At 39.9% G+C, this 18,555-nt stretch overlaps 1 protein-coding gene across 4 annotated transcripts in view; it reads right to left on the bottom strand.

The window, feature by feature from the left end:
- The window catches only part of usp10 (ubiquitin specific peptidase 10), a 25,275-nt gene continuing 6,720 nt past the window's right edge, over positions 1-18,555 (bottom strand). The window contains exons 2-15 of one of the 4 annotated variants that reach the window (XM_046033307.1): positions 15,854-15,922; positions 15,277-15,322; positions 14,845-14,904; positions 11,949-13,172; positions 9,384-9,475; positions 8,721-8,830; positions 8,580-8,638; positions 8,385-8,488; positions 7,865-7,964; positions 7,433-7,613; positions 6,148-6,313; positions 4,736-4,880; positions 3,092-3,157; positions 1-2,042 (exon numbers count right to left, since the gene is read on the bottom strand). In XM_046033307.1, coding sequence (XP_045889263.1) covers positions 1,855-2,042; positions 3,092-3,157; positions 4,736-4,880; positions 6,148-6,313; positions 7,433-7,613; positions 7,865-7,964; positions 8,385-8,488; positions 8,580-8,638; positions 8,721-8,830; positions 9,384-9,475; positions 11,949-13,172; positions 14,845-14,904; positions 15,277-15,322; positions 15,854-15,922 — 2,610 coding nt within the window. In that variant the 3' untranslated portion in view covers positions 1-1,854. Of the gene's footprint in view, positions 2,043-3,091; positions 3,158-4,735; positions 4,881-6,147; positions 6,314-7,432; positions 7,614-7,864; positions 7,965-8,384; positions 8,489-8,579; positions 8,639-8,720; positions 8,831-9,383; positions 9,476-11,948; positions 13,176-14,844; positions 14,905-15,276; positions 15,323-15,853; positions 15,923-18,555 lie in introns of all 4 variants that reach the window. The other 3 variants (XM_046033306.1, XM_046033309.1, XM_046033308.1) reach the window with 3 other exon arrangements.

Below are 18,555 nucleotides of genomic sequence, written 5' to 3' on the forward strand. Positions count from 1 at the left end.
TCAAGCAAAGAACTAGTTCAATTTTATTCATTGTTGTGCTTTAGCCTGTGTAATTTCTTTTCAAACACCAATTCAAATGCAAGCGTGTTTTTCGGAAGGGAGCGAGAGCATGGGGACATTCAAGAAATGATCGATGACGAAAAAACAGAAAACAAAACAATCTAACATCGTTTAGTAACTCAAACACAAATCATCACAATCAATGAATGATCCAAAAATCAATATCTCCGACAAAAGCAAACACTACCTCCTTTTGTGCACATGTCCAGGGGTCTTTATGCAGAGCTTAGCACAGATGTAGTCCCACTCCCCCCTCAACACTTTCCCTCGACTAGGAGGAAATGCTGAGCCACAAAAGAGTAAATACATAGGTGTCAGGTACATTCTCCTAACTCTTCACAGACATTAGACTTGCTGCTGGCGCCTGATTAGGGTTAGACTTGTACACTGAGTGGAAAAACATCACACACTGAACCTAAGGCAGCCCCCGCTTTCTGCTGAGTTGGGGGGGTAAGAGGGGTGGTGTGGCTCAAAACTACACTGATAAGCCACCTATACACAGGTGGAACCTTTAGACAAGTAAACACACAAAAAAAGAGAATGGATAGAGAAGGAAATGTTCAAAGTAAACAAGGGCAGGTTTTGCAGTGGAATCCATCTTGATTGGTTGCCATCTCTCCAGTGCAAGAACTGAGTCTTAAAACTAGCGCAGTCCTTCAGGACCCAAACAAGTTTTCAATTAGCTACATTTTTTATTTTTTGTTGTTTTTCCTTTCTTTTTTTACATTTTAATCTAAATATTTGCAAAATATGCAGTTGCCTGTCATATTGTAATCATCGATCAGTTTATACTTTGTGCACAGAAGCTTATTTGTTATTAAATTCTAAAGCGCGTAACTTATTTATTTATTTTTTTTTAAGATAATCTTTCTAAACCTAAACCCAGATACCGTAACAAGGATCTCAAACAAGGAAGCTGTTCAGTTCCCATTCAATGTACCACCTGTCTTTTCTTTCCCGTTTTTGATGGCTCAAGTTGTACCTAGATTTAAAAGCATCATAAAAGTGAGAAAATGGAGGAGGAGGAGTTGTTGGTGGTGGAGAGGAGAAGATGATGATCTGGCCTTGGGAGGAGAGACTCATGACAATGCTGGTGTGCTGGGCCTTTTCAATGCACTAGGGCAAATTCAAATAGGCTTTTAAACGGTTGCAAATTCATTAGGCCAACAGTTCTCCTTTACTAAAAGGCAAACACTGATATTTCTGGGTCATTTCCTTAAAAAGGTAATTCAAACAAGAGAAATTACCCCAGCGGTTCACTTGCAGCCTGTGGTAGATAGTTCTTCCTGTGTGTGAGTCCACTGTTTGCTATCTGAGCCAAGCTGTGGGCTCAGCCAGAGGTGAGTCTCGGGTCCTACCCTGTAACCCCAACCCCCACCTCTGTCTTTTCAAAAGTCCTTCCTTGCTGCTTTAAAAGTAAAACAAAAAACAGGACAAAAATTTTTTTAAAATAAAAACAGCAGTGGTGCACAGAGAAGAGATAGCAGTCACAGGTAAATCTTTGTGAAAGCAGCTTGTTTCTCTTCTTCCAAACAGAAAAAAGAGACAAGGAAAAAGGTGTTGGAAAAGCTGGTTCTCAGGAAAGCGGGGAGACAGGAGGGAAGAAGAGGAAAATCTTGCAAGAGAACAAGTTGGGCAGTGTTCCTGTTCATTAGTTTGGTGTGTGTTTGTGTCATGTGTAGATGTACTGTACTGTCAACAAGTGCATTTTGAGCATGTATGTTTTTTTTGTGTGCGTGTTTGTGAATATATTCATGTGTTCTTGCATGTATGCTGGGATGTATATGTGTGTGTCTACAGCAGGTCGACGCGGCGGTAGTACAGCAGGTAGGCGGTGCGCTCTGTAGTCTGCTTCACCACCTGGTACTGGTTGATGACCTTCACTGTTTGGTCGTCAATGCGCAGCCAGCCGTTAAGACCAATGTGGAAGACATCCGTGGTGTAGTGACCGCCTGTCGCACTGTTCCCATGGTGATAGACAACTGGTTATGGAGAAAACAAGATATTAGAAGAAATGTCAGATATTTTATCCAATTCATCTCAACTTACTCTTTTATGACTTCAATGTTTTTACTGTAGAGAAGTTTAGCCTAAAAGTTTATACTATCACTGTCTGAACTTACCGTTTTAATGTTTCTATAAACCAAATTAAAATAAAAATGCTTTCCTACATTGAGACACGTTTCAAAGGGTAATTCCCTATTTGTACATGAGAACAAGATCTTGTAAGATGCAAGATCTGATCCCACAATTCATTATATGCTGTGGTTCAAAGGGTGTCGCTAATTTGCTGGTAATGCCTTTGCCTTCTCATCCCTAAATTAACTTTTAAAAAGCTCACTGATCTCAATTGTGGGACTGAAATAGCACTCAAGATGGTTGTGGCTCAGGAGGTAGTGCGGGTTGCCTGTTAATCGAAAGATCAGCGGTTCAATCCCCGCCTCCAGGCTGCATGTCAAAGTGTCCTTGGGCAAGATACTGAACCCCGAATTGCCCCTGGTGGCTGTTCCACCAGCATGAATGTGTGGGAATGTTGCATGCAATGTAGTGTAACAGTGCTTTGAGTGGTTGCAAAGACTAGAAAGGCGCTATACAAATACAGAGCATTTACATTTAACTAGTATAAATTTTGGCATCCCCCCCCCCACTCCCATTTATTTAGAGATATTCCCCAATGTTAGAAAATACAAAATATAGGCTGATTATTACAAATGGCTTTTACTTCAGCTGGATAAAGTGTTGCTTGGAAAGCTTAGCAAAACTAATACTTTTCCAAAAAGGTTTTAATCGTTATGATCCCAAAGCACAACTGTCACAACTGTCAGGTTCAACACAAAAAGGGACGGCTATTCTTAAAAGTACTTTTTGGCAGCATCGTTCTTTTGGTATATGAAGGAGCCACATCATGGTGAATTAATAATTCCAACAGTGGCAATATGTTACAAGAAAGCAACAAAAATTACAACTCCTTGGAGCAGATGCAATAATGTGACGAAGTAGATTTAAAAAATAAAAACCAACACAAACGCACCTGCAAAGAGCCTGTAAGTTCTTTGGCCTTTCACAACTTTGCTCCGCACTCCAGAAGACAAGAGATCTGAAAGGAAATCATGGTTAGGAAAATCCACTGATGAGACCAAGAACTTCTAAAGCATTGCTTAAGTTAAATACAGAATGTGTGCACCATGTTCTGCTGCTGGCCTGTTAAGATTTACACTATAGAAAAATTAATGGATTTATGTGAAATGTGATTTCATTCTCATGTGGGGTACTCAATTACACAGCAGAGGATCCTGAAAGTGAATTGCAGACTTTTGCAGAGTTTTGCACAGTCTTTAAGCTTTTCACAAGTCACAAAGTGCAAACACAGCAATTTGAATGATGTTAAAAAACTGCATCAGCATTTGTGAAAAAAAAAAAAGTTAAACTTTTAGATTTGACAAACTTCACTGCAACAGTTATGGTGCTTTCAGACCAAAAGCGAAGCAAGTGTTCGGGTGGTGAGTTTACATACAAAGTCAATGCAAAGACGCGTAGAGCCGCGATTTCTTGTTGGGCAGCGCGAAGGGTGCGGGGCCGGGATTAAAAATCTGCTGGCCGGCTGAGAGCTGCTAAACTTGGGGGAGACAAATAAACCCCTGTAGTCGGTCGGATTCTGGTCTGACAACTACGCCGTTTACTCGCAGGAGGAGCTCGGAGTAAACTGCTTTTTTAAAATTAGCTTTTTACTTTAGTTTTTGGGATTTCAATGTTGATTTATCTTCACTGAAGCTTCTCAGCAGCTAGGTTTCGTGCACATCCGGTTCCAGTGTTGTTGTTAGCGTCGTTAGCTCTGTCGGACTACGACATATTTATATAAAAACAGGACAAAACTTGGAGAAAAGAAAGCAAGGAGGTTGAACTACCTGGTGAGTTCAAAAAACGTGTCTATAACTTTATTCCAGCTATCACTATGTCAGTACTTTACTGCGACCAAATTAGCATAGCCCTGATCGATCCAAACTCCATTCAGAAAACAAACATTTTAGAAGTTGTTGTCCTGCTGTCTTGCTGACAGACCTGAAAAAGCATGAATTCATGTTTAACAAATCTGCATCATGTTGTTGTTATTTTGGCATCAGTTTAATCCGTTTGCTGTTTAATCACAGCAAAATGTTTACTTTGGGTTCATACAGTTGTAGCGAATTGTGTTTTTTCACGTTAAAATCACACGTTGTGTGTGAACACATGCAGCGAATGTACTCACGCGAGGAAAGCGTCACAAGGTGAAAATTCGCGGTTGGTCTGAATGCGGCATTACCCTGACCCATTCTGAACCCGATCCATCCCAGGACATCTACAGCTATCTTACTACCCATAATGATTTTGTAACCCGATATGATCAGTGCATAATGTTGTGTCACTTTCATGCGTCACTCCCAAGCTGAGCAGAGTGATCATTCCCACTGTGTCTTTTTGAATATCAAAATGACTAGCCCCTCTCTAGAAAGACATATTTTTCAGTGCGAATCACTGACAGTAACTTAATTTGGCAAACTCATGGAATTAATTACCTACAGCTAAAACTGAGCTGCCTGTGATAACTTTGTCCCTCATCGACAACAGTGTTGTGTGCACTGAGAGTCTATGGGTCAAGTTAAAGGCTTGGGGTGCTTAGCAAAGTGTGGTTCCATACCTTTGCTGATTTCCAGATCAACAGGGTAATCAATGTTCTTGGTCAGTTTCTGGCAGCCTCCAGTCTTTTCAAAAACAAATCTCTTGAGATGGAGCACCAGCACAGGGGGCAGCTCTTCCAGAGTCACCCTCCGACTGATCTCAATCTGAAAACGAGGACAAAAGGACAAGAAAGACGTGAATGTACTGTGGGGGGGGGGGGGGGGGGGGGGGGGGGGGGGGGGGGGGGGGGGTGTTTCAAAGACTCACAAGAGTGTATTAGAGGCTTGAGATAAAAACCCAATAAACTTCTAAACACAACAGGGAAGGGAAACAAAATGTACAGAACAAGATCACATTCTGTTGGAAATACAAGCGCTTGCTGAGCACCTCAAAGCAGTGACTCATGAATCATTGTGCGTTTAAAAGCACAAGACAGGAGCCAGGCTGTAGACCAACGTTAACTGCTAAAAATTATAAAGTCCAGAACAATCGGTTTATCTGTTACAAAGATGCCCATTATACAGCTGTAGCAGATGTTTCCTGCACCAGTTCCAGCTTAATACTTACTGAACCATTTCTCAGATTCAGATTTTCTTCCGTAGTGAAGAGGTCTTGTATACTCAGACCCGAGGAAGTGTAGGAAATGTAGAAATTCAATGAAGGTGTGTGCCTTTTACAGTGAAGCCAACGTTACTCTTCATCTATGTTTAAACCATCAGCACACATGCCAAAAAACCTAAACGTTTCTACTCAAGTAAATCAAATCAGAAAACAACGAGCACTATATATCATTTCTTCACTCAACAAAAATATAATTAACTACCATGACAGAAAATATGGTAACTCTGAAAAATATTAGGAAAGTCAAGACCACAAAAATAACAGATTTTCAACCAGCTTTGTATCGTATATGGGTAAAATATGTAGATACACAATGGTTAACTTCCCTCCATGTTGCCTGCACCCAGAGCTCCCTGTTCATTTCATCTAAATTTCTTTTCATTCTTTTTCATCTAAAAGCGGTACCGTAAACACTGCAGTGAAACCAGACCGGTGGTTCAGTACCCACAGTGTCAGTATCTGCGTTGCCAGATGTCGTGCGAGTGTGTTGAGTCAGAGTCAGGTCTTGAACAAAGTTAATTTTTTTTCCTGCGTTGTCTGAGAAATGCCAGTTTAGTGTCAGAATGATTGGAAGATGAGAGTCTTCTGAAAAATGGTCCAATATTTACTTCGGCGACTATTGGGCAAAATAATCTGTGCTCACATTTACTTCTCCCATTGGAGTGAACAGACTCCGGACCTGCCGCTAGTCTCCTAAAGACATGGAATAGTGGCAAAACCGCCGTGACACAGAAACAGGAAATGACAATCTCCTTTCCGAACCGTCTCTGCCTGGAGTCTGTTCAGCGCAACTGTAGCAACTATTCGTACCTCCTGCTTGGTTTTAGAAGTGTAGCCCTGGACTGACTCTCGTGCCACCAAGGTTTCTAGAGCCTCCTGGACAGTGCGGATTTTCTCAGACTGGATGTCCAGTTGCAGGGTAAAGAAAGGTTGCAGAGTGGCCGACTCTTTAGAGTTTTGTTGATACACCACCGACCTGGCAAACAAAGAAAACAAAAAGGTTAGACTTTAGAAGACAGGGCTCTATGTTAACTTTTTCCCCCAAGAAGTACTCAAAGACATTTAAGCGCAAGGTGAAAAATGTTTAAGTAACGAAGTTTAACAATTTATTACATACATATTTATACTAGATTGCAATCTGCATGGATTAATAAAATTATGTTTTTTTTATATCAGAAAAACATATTGGTCACCCTGCTCTCTAAATATCAGCAACTGAAAACACCCATATCCGTCGACCACTACTGGAATCATCGATTTACTGGACATTTATCAATTGTTCCAAAGCTTATCCTGATTGCATCATCTGTCCTGGAAGCTTTGAAACGAAAAAACATCTAATAATCTGGCTGCTCCTCATGGTTGAATGCTTCAGCTACAAGACTTTAATTGGGAAAAATGATTCAAATTGCAACAGTGATTCATAAACCATTTACTCTGCCTAGCGTCTAAAAAAAAAAAAAAAAGAAAATAAAGAAAGACAGTCCATGGATTATCGCCAAGCTCAGTAGGCGTATACACCGCACAAGTAAATATAAACTCCTGTATTCCATTTCTCTCTGGTCTCAAGAACTTCTGAGAAAATCCTTTGAGACGTTGTGCTACCAGTGTAGACCAGGACTGTGCCAGACCAGAACCTCACAGAACATATTATTTAGGCAGGCTACACCCGCACAGGTTTCCAATTTGTCTGAAAGTTAAGACCTTTGTTTGTGAAAGTGTGCCCCATGTCTTGCGGTCGAGACTTCTGACCACAATCGGCCCACAGTGCCTGTTTTGCAAAAGGACTGTGGTGCCAGTTCAACAAACGCTGGAGATGGCTGACGATTTGTTATGCCACCGTGAACAGAGGTCAAACTTTTAGTCCGCACGGGGGCACAGATGAAGATGACAATTATCTCCCAAGGTTGGTGTACAAACTAGGAACAGAGCCATGACCATGAGGACAAAGGCATGTAATCTTTCAATGAAATACTCAAAAAAAGTCCACAGGTTCACAAGCTATCTGAATGCCTTCCTAAACATAGGGCTAATTATTTCCCCTTCACTTAAAAATGTATTTCTGAAACATCTTCACAACAATCTGTCAACATACCTGATGTGCCCACCAAATATGTCAGTGATGGGTGTGCGGACAAAGTCAGCTTGGCGAGTGATCGAAGTCTTGTTTCTGGGGCCAACTTGCTCCCACTCGTCCTCACTACCTTCTTCCTCCTTATCAGCAACATCTTCCTCCACACCTGGTTGGGACTCTGGCCCATTGGGTGTGGGAGCTTCTGTTAATAAAAAAAACAAACAAGACAAAAACACCTTAGAGGGGTCAAATTACAAAAATACTTCAAACTGAAATTTGGATTAGTGCAGTGGAGTGCATATTTATTGTACACCACTGTTTAGGTCGTTATATTAAATCTGACAGGTCACACCTGGCCAGTGATGTTTTTATTTCATTATTTAATTAACTCCATAATGGCCTTATCTGCCTTGTGATATGGTTTTGATACGGAAGAGGTAAAAAGTTGCTTACTCTCTTCCTGAGGCGAGATTAGTTTTTTCAATGCCAGCATCTCCTCATGCAATCCATTGAGAGTGAAGCCAAGATACTCCTCCGCATCCTCTTGCCGACCCTACAAGTGAAGCACAAGGACATCCGCACCAATTAAAAATATTCTACCAAGAATGCTTACAGTCAAAGTACTAGTGTGCAAACACACGAAGGTGCATCCACAGTCATTTATTGAGGTAAACAGACAGTGTTTTACAAGTGAGACGGGATGAGCATAAGCCTCATTAAATATCAAAAGATAAACCCATTTAATATCAATCATAAATCTGATTAAGAACTGACTCATCATGTGTAAGACATGAACTGCTTTTATTCAGGTGAGTTGTCAAATTCTTAACGGAGTTTTAAACAAAAAAAAGAGAACATTCCCTTCAAGCGCTCTATGTTCCAGAAGAAATGTATTCATTGAGATAATAAAAAAAACAATGAAAAACACCTTAAGGCATTGCTTTGCAGTGAATAGGTTATAGATCCAGCTTACCTTCTCAGAGAGACTTGACTTGATGAGAGTGAGGAGTCTATAAATGTAGGTCGGCTCAAAAGGTGCACCGGGCCGAATGTCTTTCATGGCCTTATCACCAACAGCTGCGGACACAGTTATAAATCATACAATATTGGTGATGCTGACTGGAAAATGACACCAAAATGTCTTTGGACGTGCCGTCTAATATCTTACCTTGCTGTTTGGCTTTAGATGGCACAGGCATGTTGTTGAACTCATTCACCAGCCTTACACTGTCAGACAAAAACAACGTTGATGTCTCAGAGCAACACACATTTTAGTAATTTCAAATGAGCTTGCAGAAATGCTACTTACAAGTTGTCTAGCATGGGTGTGGAGGTACATGGTCTCTGCGTTTCATTATGCAGAGGAATGGACTTCATCAGGTGATACATGGGGGGGCATGCAATCAGGGCCTGTAGGGTCTGGAGTGTTCAGAGTCAGGGAGGAACACAACGTGTAGGAAAAGTTATATGATGGGCTGCTTTAATATTTCTAATGTGATACCAATGGATGACTAAGTTCTAATTATATGAAACCGCTGGCATCATTTTGTAGCTCAGAAAATTGAGATGTCTTTTGAATTTCATGTTTGTGTTGGAAGGTTTTTCCCCCAATCAAACTTGAGGGAAAGGTCTCAAATTGTTAATCAGTCTCCATAAAACAAAAACATGTTTAGCATGTTAGCATGATCTGTGCTTTTGCCAAAAAGGAACAATTCGACAAAACCTCCAGGCAGAGCTGAAACTCACTCCTCAGCAATCGTCAGCCGAAGACAACTACATTTCACAATGGCAACCTTTTTCTCTTTTTTTTTTTTTTTTTTTTTTTTTTTTTTAACACTTGCACAGGCTTGTCGGGGACTTGACACCATTTTATACTTTGTACTAACAGCAAACATGTTTATGTGTAAACAGTCTTAAAGGGGGGGAAGGGTTAAAGTTGCAGGTGCCGCATAAAAGCAGAATGAAAGGATACAGCGTTGATATAGCACCAGTTTCCCTTGTTGATCAGTCCTCTCGGCTGCAAAGACACTGGTTTATGTATCAACTTCACATTCTCAATAAGTTCTGGGGATTCAAACAAACACAATTTTCTTAAATGGGTAGCCCCGTACAACTCCAACAAACAATGAAATCCCCCGTCAGTATGATTTTGTCTGTGCATACTTTCAGTCATTAACATTGTAATATAGTATACAAGTAGTAGCCTACATTTTCATTTTCACAAAACAAATGTTCCTTCTTCTATTCCTGCCTCTTGTGACAACAGCACAAGGGACTGTGTGAAGAGCAAGAAATTTCTGTACCACGCCTAGGAAGGGAGACTGCCATTCAAAAACACAGCTCCCATGGTAACGTGGACATTGTTTTACACAACTGATTTAAAAAAAAACACAATCATTCATTTTGTCTCACCAATGACTTACAAATACAATACGAATACATTATTAGTATGTTCAACCTTAAGCATCTTTCCCCCTGTATTTTCATAACATGGGTTTATCGGTAAATAATTCAAATATTGCTTGATAAAAACATGCCAATCGCTGGCGATTTCTGAGCTCGCTTTACACTGGCACCACCACGGTTTTAAACTGAGCCATTTCTTTTTTGTAAATGTATGTTGCTCTGTTAAGTATTAACCATTTATCATGCCAGTGCTTGACTTCTTGTGCAACAGTGTTATAAAACATATCCTAAGGTAAAGCAGTTTTAGAGCAAATGAAAAAAAGTATTTAAACCAAAAAGTGCCATCGGGTAATATTAACCCACAATGACTTCTCTCGTAGGAGAAAGGTGTGGCATACTGATACCAGACCGTTTTGGAAATCCAGCTTGAGTGCAACATCATGGAGCGCTGTCTCTGCAATGTTGCATTTCAAAGTGAGTTGGTCGCTTTCAAGTTTACATGTAGCTCTGTGACGCTTAACACTGGAGTTGACTAAACACTATCAAATAAAACTGTTAAGGAACTAAAATGCACAGTACTTAACACAATGGGGACAAATTCCCATCTGCCTGTAATGTCATTGCCAATTGCAGTCTTTAGTCTCAGTATGTCGCACCATGCTCCCAGAAGAATAATCTTTTGAAAGTCTAGAAGGTCAAGATGACCAGTATATGCAATTCCAGCGGTTCTAGTGTTTTAAAATATGTGGCATTAACTGATGGTTGTCAAGCTAAGGAAACCATGTCCTGCAGCTCAAAAAGGGAACACAATGTTACTTTAAAATTAAACCTTTGCATCTCAAAATGCACTAAATAAATGCTGGGTACCTTAGAAGCCATATGCTGAAAATATGCATTTCTCACTAAACAGGATTCTGTTTAAAGGGGGACTCAAACCAAAGCGTTTGATTAGATAGAAATAAATTTCCATACCCTTCTGCAAGAAAAACTGTACAACAACCCAAACGTATGAACATACTTGCAGCATAATCAGGTTTATCTAAAGTGATAAAATCTAAAATATTGCACACTGCTTTTAAGAGACAGACAGCCCCATTGCTGGAGACAAGACAAGTTGAATGGAAACGGTTCACAATGACTTGGCATGGAAAAAGCATCTTGTATCTGTTTGCAAGTTCTTAAATAAGTCAACCCAAAGTGATTTCAAATCACACTAAACTGTGCTTGTTTGTGTGTTCACGTCAAGTGATCTTTCTCCACATGAAGCCAAACCGCAATGGCTTGGCCTCAAGTTTATTTTCTGCCTGACTTGATCAATGAGATGTTTTAAGAAATCCTTTTCTTCTTTTGGCTGAAATGACTCAGTTTCACTTAGGTTAAGAGACAGAGTATTCACAAGGGATAATGTTTCTTGAAATTAAACAGAATGGCAAAATCTAAAAAGGGACAGTCTGACTATAAATGCAAAGTCAACTATTACAGGGTGCCGTTTAGATACTACGAAATATGATAAAGACCCAACAACTTAACACAATCATGTAACCACAACCTGAAACATCGCCCAACATACTGTACATCCCTCATTTAATACCACACTTAAAGGGGACAAATGTGTATTTTCTTAAAAAGGATTTCTCTAAAAGATAACAGAATTGTCAACATTTGAGAAAATGAAACCATCCACCTACGCAACAGCTTTGAAGGAGAAGATTCCATTGCTCACACTGTCCCAACCTCCTTTTAATGGTGCTGGGTAATGAAAGTGTGTTAAACAAATGTGACTAATGACTTAATATCTGACAGCTATTCTGGATGTAGTACCACCATCTAGTGTTCATTTCTTGAATTTCTTTAACATGATTGCAACAAGACAAACTTTTTTCTGTGGCAAGGCATTATTGAGCTATATTATTTATATATATATATAAAAAAATATATGCGCTTGTGAGCAGTAGAATATTAAGTTTGGTCCCTTATTTCTACTCTTCAAAAACATCAAATGATTTAAAAGCAAGGAGCAGGAACAGTAAAACTGTCTCAACATTGCCACCAAGTGGAGGAGGGGTGAATTTAGCAGCAAAACAAAATAAAGCAGTTATGATGGGCTATTATAAACATCTTCACATAATACCTGCAAGTTTAGGGGCCATAGGATCCTCTGATACGTGGACAGGGTCGTCTTTGACCTCCCCAACTTTCTCAGGCTGTTCTGGCGTAGTGAGGGAGGGAGACACAACTTCCACAACATTCTTTACCTCCACAAAGGCCTGAGGACCCCCAGGCAGAGGCTTGGAGTTGTGGAAGAGGCTAGCCCAGGATTTGGGGAGGTTGGCAGTAGGTGCAGCTGGAATCGCAGGCGAACTGGCCTGCTCTGTCACTACTGGCTGGGCAATGGAGTCCTGTTGAACCTGCTCCCCGCTCTCAGAGTCATCTTTGTGTCCATCTGCACTAATGGGAGTATCAGGCTCTGTTAGCCCATTGGCCACCCCACTGTCTGCTAGCTCCCTTCCCTCCAGTTCAGTAGTCGTAAAGGAAGTGGCAACAGTGGGGGTGGCCGCAGTTGCTGAAGGAGGAAGAGGTGATTTGGAGCAGGGACTATGTGGAGTATCTGAAAGTTCGGGGCTTTGTGGAGCCAAAAGATCTGGCTGCTGATCTGCAGTCCTTGGCCCCTCTGTCATCCCTCTGCTTTGAGAGGAGGATGAAGAGTAGGAAGTTGCATTGTTGCCATCTGATAAAGAGGCAGTTCCACTAGTTAAGTCCAAAGAAGAGTCATCAGGGCTATCACAAGTCCTCTGATTGGCAGTGGATGTCGGACCAAACTTGGCCGCTGACACAGCAGCATCAGATGTTGCCATGGAGACTGGTCCAGGAGTGGAAAGTTCACCCCCTGACAATGCCTTACCATCCACCTCTTCAGCACTGTGGTGTGGGCCACCGAGTGCATGCCCGTTCACCAGTGCTGTCCCAGGTGTCCCATCTGCTGCACTGCTGCTGTGGTTGCTGCCCGTTGACGGTTCCAGGTAGTTGTAATACCCTGGCGGTCGCTTTTTCTTTTTCTTCCTCTCTCGCTGTCCCAGGCTGCCAGGGAGTCCATCTATGTCCTGACAGGCCTGGTGATTGTCCAGTCCCGAGGCCTCCGAGTCAGGGCCATCCAGCGAGTTGAAGTGGGTTCCATCAGGGACATCGGCTGCTGGAGAAGAAGTCTGTTGGGCCTTCTGGGATGACTGGCAGCCCAGGATGAACTCTGGAGCCTGGGGGTTGAGGGTGCTGGACACCTTGAATAAAGGATCGTTCACCCCAACCGGCTTGGAATCCATCACCTCATCAACGCCAAACTCAATGCGCTGATAGTCTTCTGCTGCAGATAGCATTTCAATCAATTAGAAATACAACATTTTGTCTTCAAATACAGCCTAAATATAAATAAACAGATTTTACGCTCTGCTGCAGTGTTTGGTATAAAATCCTTGTTTCTGTACGCCATCAACCAAAAGGGGTCGTGGGAGCTCTCTAACTGGATCAGACATACCAATAAAAGGAAAAAAATTCCGGCTGGGCATATTTTTGGCTCCAAAAACTTTATACAGTTGTGTCTATGATCAACTAAACCACATTCCTTCTGGCTTATGTGGATCCCAGGAATGTTGTTAAAATATCCGTAAGTGGGTTGATTTAACATTTCCAATTTGGCAGACGGAGACAATATAGTCTTGGGGCTAGTTTCATTTCCTAATAGGTAGCAGCCAGCCATCAAACAGGCCAGACTTGGAAAGTTGTGGCAGAACTGCATGTGGTTCTGGATAAATTGCTGACCTCACCTGTTTTTATTAACATTTTTTTCTGTCAATATTCATCAAGGTTCTGATGCAAAAAATAAACTTTGACAATATGGACAATCCAATAAATTTATTTATAATGTACACATTGTTATTAATCTAAACAAAGGAATGAGGATGTCAGAATGATGTGCTTAATAGTGTCCTACAGGTTAAATGTATAGAAATATTCAAATGATGATACAAATTTATTAAATAGGATAAACCTCTTGAGATGAACCATCTCGTTTTCGAGGGGGCCTAACAAACAAAAAAGTCTGCATTATTTGCGCAAACTCAGTTATATACATTTTATGCATTCATAAATAAATTGTTTGTCCTAAAAATGAAGTTGGAATGTAAATAATGCATTTCAAATCTCTTATGTATTTTAGAAATATGCCAAAAGGGAAATGATCTGAATACTTTCATAAGTGGACTTCACATCAATAAGTACCATTTATCAAAAATAGGGGAACTTTTTCTCTTTGCATTTTAAAGTGTCACTAACTCCTTCCAGTGTAGAAAAACAACGTACACAAACAAATGTATGTCATCATTTACCACACACACACAAACTTCATTGTTTAGTTAAATGTGTTGCATGGCAGCTTGAATAGTCAAGTATTATGCAGTCAGAGGTGCAAAGTGAAAAGGTGAACAAACAGGAAACATTAGTAAGTGCAAATCAGAAAAATCATCCAAGAGACTTTCATCATGACACAACTGACAGGACACCTAAACTGAAAACCCCGATGTTCTGCAGGGGTTAAGTATAAAAACAGTTATTCTAGTAGGATTAGAAGATCTTCTGTTAGTGTTACTGAAATCACACTTCATGATTGTAAAATGCATTCAGCAGTAAAACCATAATAATGTACAGCTAAATATGTACCTAAGTTAGCAACCACATCAAACCATCACTATGCCCTTAGTAAATAAGCTGTGATTGTTAAATCATTCAAAATTTCAGTCCAATTTTAATTAATCTTGGAGCCCTGCAGTGGTGAAAATGCATTAAATGCAAGACAAGATAAGATACTTGACAGTATCTTGGAGCATGCAAAGCTCTACAGGTTTTACCAACAGGCAAGAGAAAGAATACAGGCGCAAGGTTTAGAAAGCCACCAGTTTTTGAAACCTGGATTTTGAGTTTTACAGCAAACGTACAACAGCTAGTCAAGCCACAGGGTGTCAGACTCCTCAACTCACCGCAAACCTGCAGTCCCATAGACTCCATAATATAAGGTACAGCAGGAGTGCAGTAACTTCCTAAATAATCAATACAAATCAAGGTAAGGCAATTGTCATGTGCAAACGGGTACCATTTCAAAGACAGGTGGCTGCTATTACATTTTTAATTTGGTGGCTCGAAATTTAAGGTATCAAAATGGCTTACATATTCTTAAAGTAATGAAATGGTCAATATCTATTGGGATTTGTAATGCTTTCTGAACAATGTATACTGTATGTATTGCAAAAACAATCACATGAGAAGCATCTCCCTGGCAGACAAGTCAGGTCAGGGATTCTTAATTTACATTTTAAAGACCTACTTTGTGAGTATTCAGTGTATTTACATGCTAATAAATTTTCAAAAGAAAAAAATACAGTAGCAATCTAGTGTATGTGAAATGTACATACCAGAAGACTGATTGACGCACGGGACTTTGTCATTGAACGGAGGAAGCTGTGACACAAAATGAAAAATTAGGAGTCAAACACTACATTTAAAAATTCCACGAGTAGTGATGAATTACATGTTTACCACAGCCTGATGTATCAGCACTTTTTCAGAAGACTAAACATTAACAAGTTTAAAAATTATAGTGGGAGTTGTTTTTGACAGGAGATGAAGCAATGGCAAGGGGATAGTCTACCAAAGGTGAAAATATGAAAGCTGGATTTCTTAACACCATTTGAAATTTAAAGAACTACAAATGACAGAATTATTGTTTACAATAACATCCATTTTAGGCATAGAGTTCATTTTAAAAAAGAAGCCACATGGAGCATTAAAAACACTACATTATCACTTAATGGTGGCACCTTTGTAATGTCCTCAGTTCAAAAGTAGTGTATTAGTCAAATTTTGAATTTTGCTTCCTGTCAAAGAAAATCCTGCTGTACAGCAGAGACGACCAGATCATCTTGTTAAAAATGGCCACCCATGTAATAATGATTTATTAATGTAAAAACGAATCATAATCTGGCTCCTTACCTCAACGTAACATCGTGGAGTCACAAAAAACTGATTGATCTCATCAGGGCTGAATTCCCCGAAGATGTACTGTGGGAAGAAATCAACACAACTATTAGTTTAAAAGAAAGGCAATACGGTAAAAAAAAAAAAAAAAGAAAATAAATAAAATAAGAAAAATATATCCACCTGATGTGATACAAATTCCAAAATTTGAAAACTGATCTTGAACAGTCTAAATGACATTTAAGAGTCACAAACCTTGAGATTATGCATCAATATAAAGAATATCAAATGATATACACAGTGAAGGACAGGGCGTTGCACCTCCTAAGTGGAACTGATTCAAAAGGCACCGTCATTGGATATCTAGGTAGAAGGGCCCTTACTGGGGTCAGTCACCACCCAGCCAAGACGGTAATGCTAGCGCTTACAAAAGCAAAGCACAACATGAAGTGATGAGTCATGCAGTGTGATACATAAACCATGAACACTAACAGCTCAAATTTGATTCCACAACTGTGGAAGTAACTTTTAGTGAAGTAGTGTGTTGAGTTGTGAACCCACATTAGAACACAAGAGCCCTCATCCTCAAAAAAAAGCCAAAGCGAGTGCATTTGTATGCTCGTAACTTTATGTACCTTTTTGAGAGAATGAAACTAAACATGCCGTCTGAGCCTCTTAGATGACAGAGACAGTGGACTTATGTGCTTATGATCTTAAAAAACGACAGAACTAGACTGAGAGACTTTCCGATAACTAGTTCTCCTTATGTCAGCAAGAAATCTGGAGCAGTAATTTGTCAACAATTTAATGAATCAATAACTTAAGATAATACTGGACATTTCTCAGACAGATTATGAGATATTTAGTTACACCACAAACTACAACCTCAAATATGATAATTAAATCACAATTTAATTTATAACTGACACATAACAAAACTTCTAAACCAACCGACCTGTTATTTACTGCAGGGGTGGTTTTAAATTTGTAAATCACTTGTATTTATTTGGGGATAACCTGCTTTCTGACTATAATTAAATTTAACCTAGTTACCCTGCATTTCCATGAACTGGCCAAGAACACAACTATATTTCTTCTGGCATACCCTGTTAATACCAGCAGGCGAACTGGTGAGGCACCAGCCACTGAAGCAGTGCAGCGTTTGCCTAGATAGTGCATATGTCACAGATTTGCCACGACTGCCAGAGAATCACACTAAGAATAAAAGTATACTATTGTAAGTATAAAATCTTACATAGATTCTTTTAAGCGAAGAAACAATGCCATGTTACAGATATCAGTTTCAAGGGGTTTGATGTGATAAGCCTATTAATTGATTATTATTCGACCTAAGAAAGAGGTGACTAGGGATGAGGATCGTTAATTTTTATTGATACCCTTATTGAGACTGCTTAACGATCTGATTCTTTATCCATACCATTATCGATACTTTACTATTATTTAGTGATGGTTATTTGGTAAGACCAGACCCAACGGGCATGAGATAGGCCTGCACAGTATGAGGAAAAATATTCAATGTGCCACAAGGTATTGAGCGAAAATATATTGAGATGACATATCACTTGTGGTAAATAAACATATATTGAAGTGTACATGTTAGCTGCCTGGTTGTTTTTAATTTAATATTTAAATACAGCTAAATGTTGTTTCTAGAGCAGCAAGATTAATTTTTATAACAGCAAAGTAACTCACTAACTTTATCTGACATCACAAGTAGTGAGTGACGTTAACAAGAAAGAATAACATCAGTCTGTATAAGTCCCGCCTCCTCTCTCGCTGGCTGCAGGTAACGTTACCAGGTAGATGGAAGAGCGGACGGTGTCTCAGCCAGCAGCTGAGTTTTTAAGACTACAGACCAGTCTGTGCTCCAGACAAAAACAAGCTAAATAGAAAGCTCTCTAACATTTGGATAATGCCAAGCTAGTGTTAGCTGTGCTTGTATAAAATATACAAGATGAGATACTGAGAACAGAGATGATCAAATGAACCATTTCTATATGTTTAATGTTACCTTACAGACAGGTGTATTGATAAAGTATTGTCTTTTTACTTGTGAAGGTTTTATTGCACGTACTTATAGTAACGAGCGTAGCTCTCATCAACTAAAGTTACAGTAGTTTGGAGCTAACTTCACCCTCACCGTATTCCACCGCGACGGCGCAGCCTCTCGCTCTGCTGCATGTGTGTGTAGGAGCCAACAGAGCAGGCAGAGACTGCAGCCTGATGATTTTCTTATCTATTGCGTTTCAAATTAAATCACATTTGACGCTCGAGACATAACATTACATCATAGGACTTGTAAGTCTCGATAGCAGTATCGATAAGGTCGAACCTTATTGATTTTCGGGTTTTGAGAAATTTTGGAACCGGGTCCTTTTGGATCCCCATCCCTAGAGGTGACTTAACTTACCTGTTGCTATCAATACAACAAATTAAATACCTTGTGGGCTCTACCTCTCCTAACAGATTTCCCCCCACCAAGCATATGGATTTCAAATTAAAACTTATCAGAGTTAAGTTCTCAACCAAAAAGTTCTGCTCCCAACAGAACTCTATTTGCACATGGAGGTGTCTGTGTGGACAACCTTAATTGCTCGAGTACCATTAAACCAACAAACAGGCATTGGCACTGTAATTAATAGCTGAATAGGGAATAATAGCAAAGGTCTGCTGCAGACAGAATATAAATTCTAAAA

This window comes from Micropterus dolomieu, linkage group LG20, assembly GCF_021292245.1.
Source record: "Micropterus dolomieu isolate WLL.071019.BEF.003 ecotype Adirondacks linkage group LG20, ASM2129224v1, whole genome shotgun sequence".
Lineage (NCBI taxonomy): Eukaryota > Metazoa > Chordata > Actinopteri > Centrarchiformes > Centrarchidae > Micropterus > Micropterus dolomieu.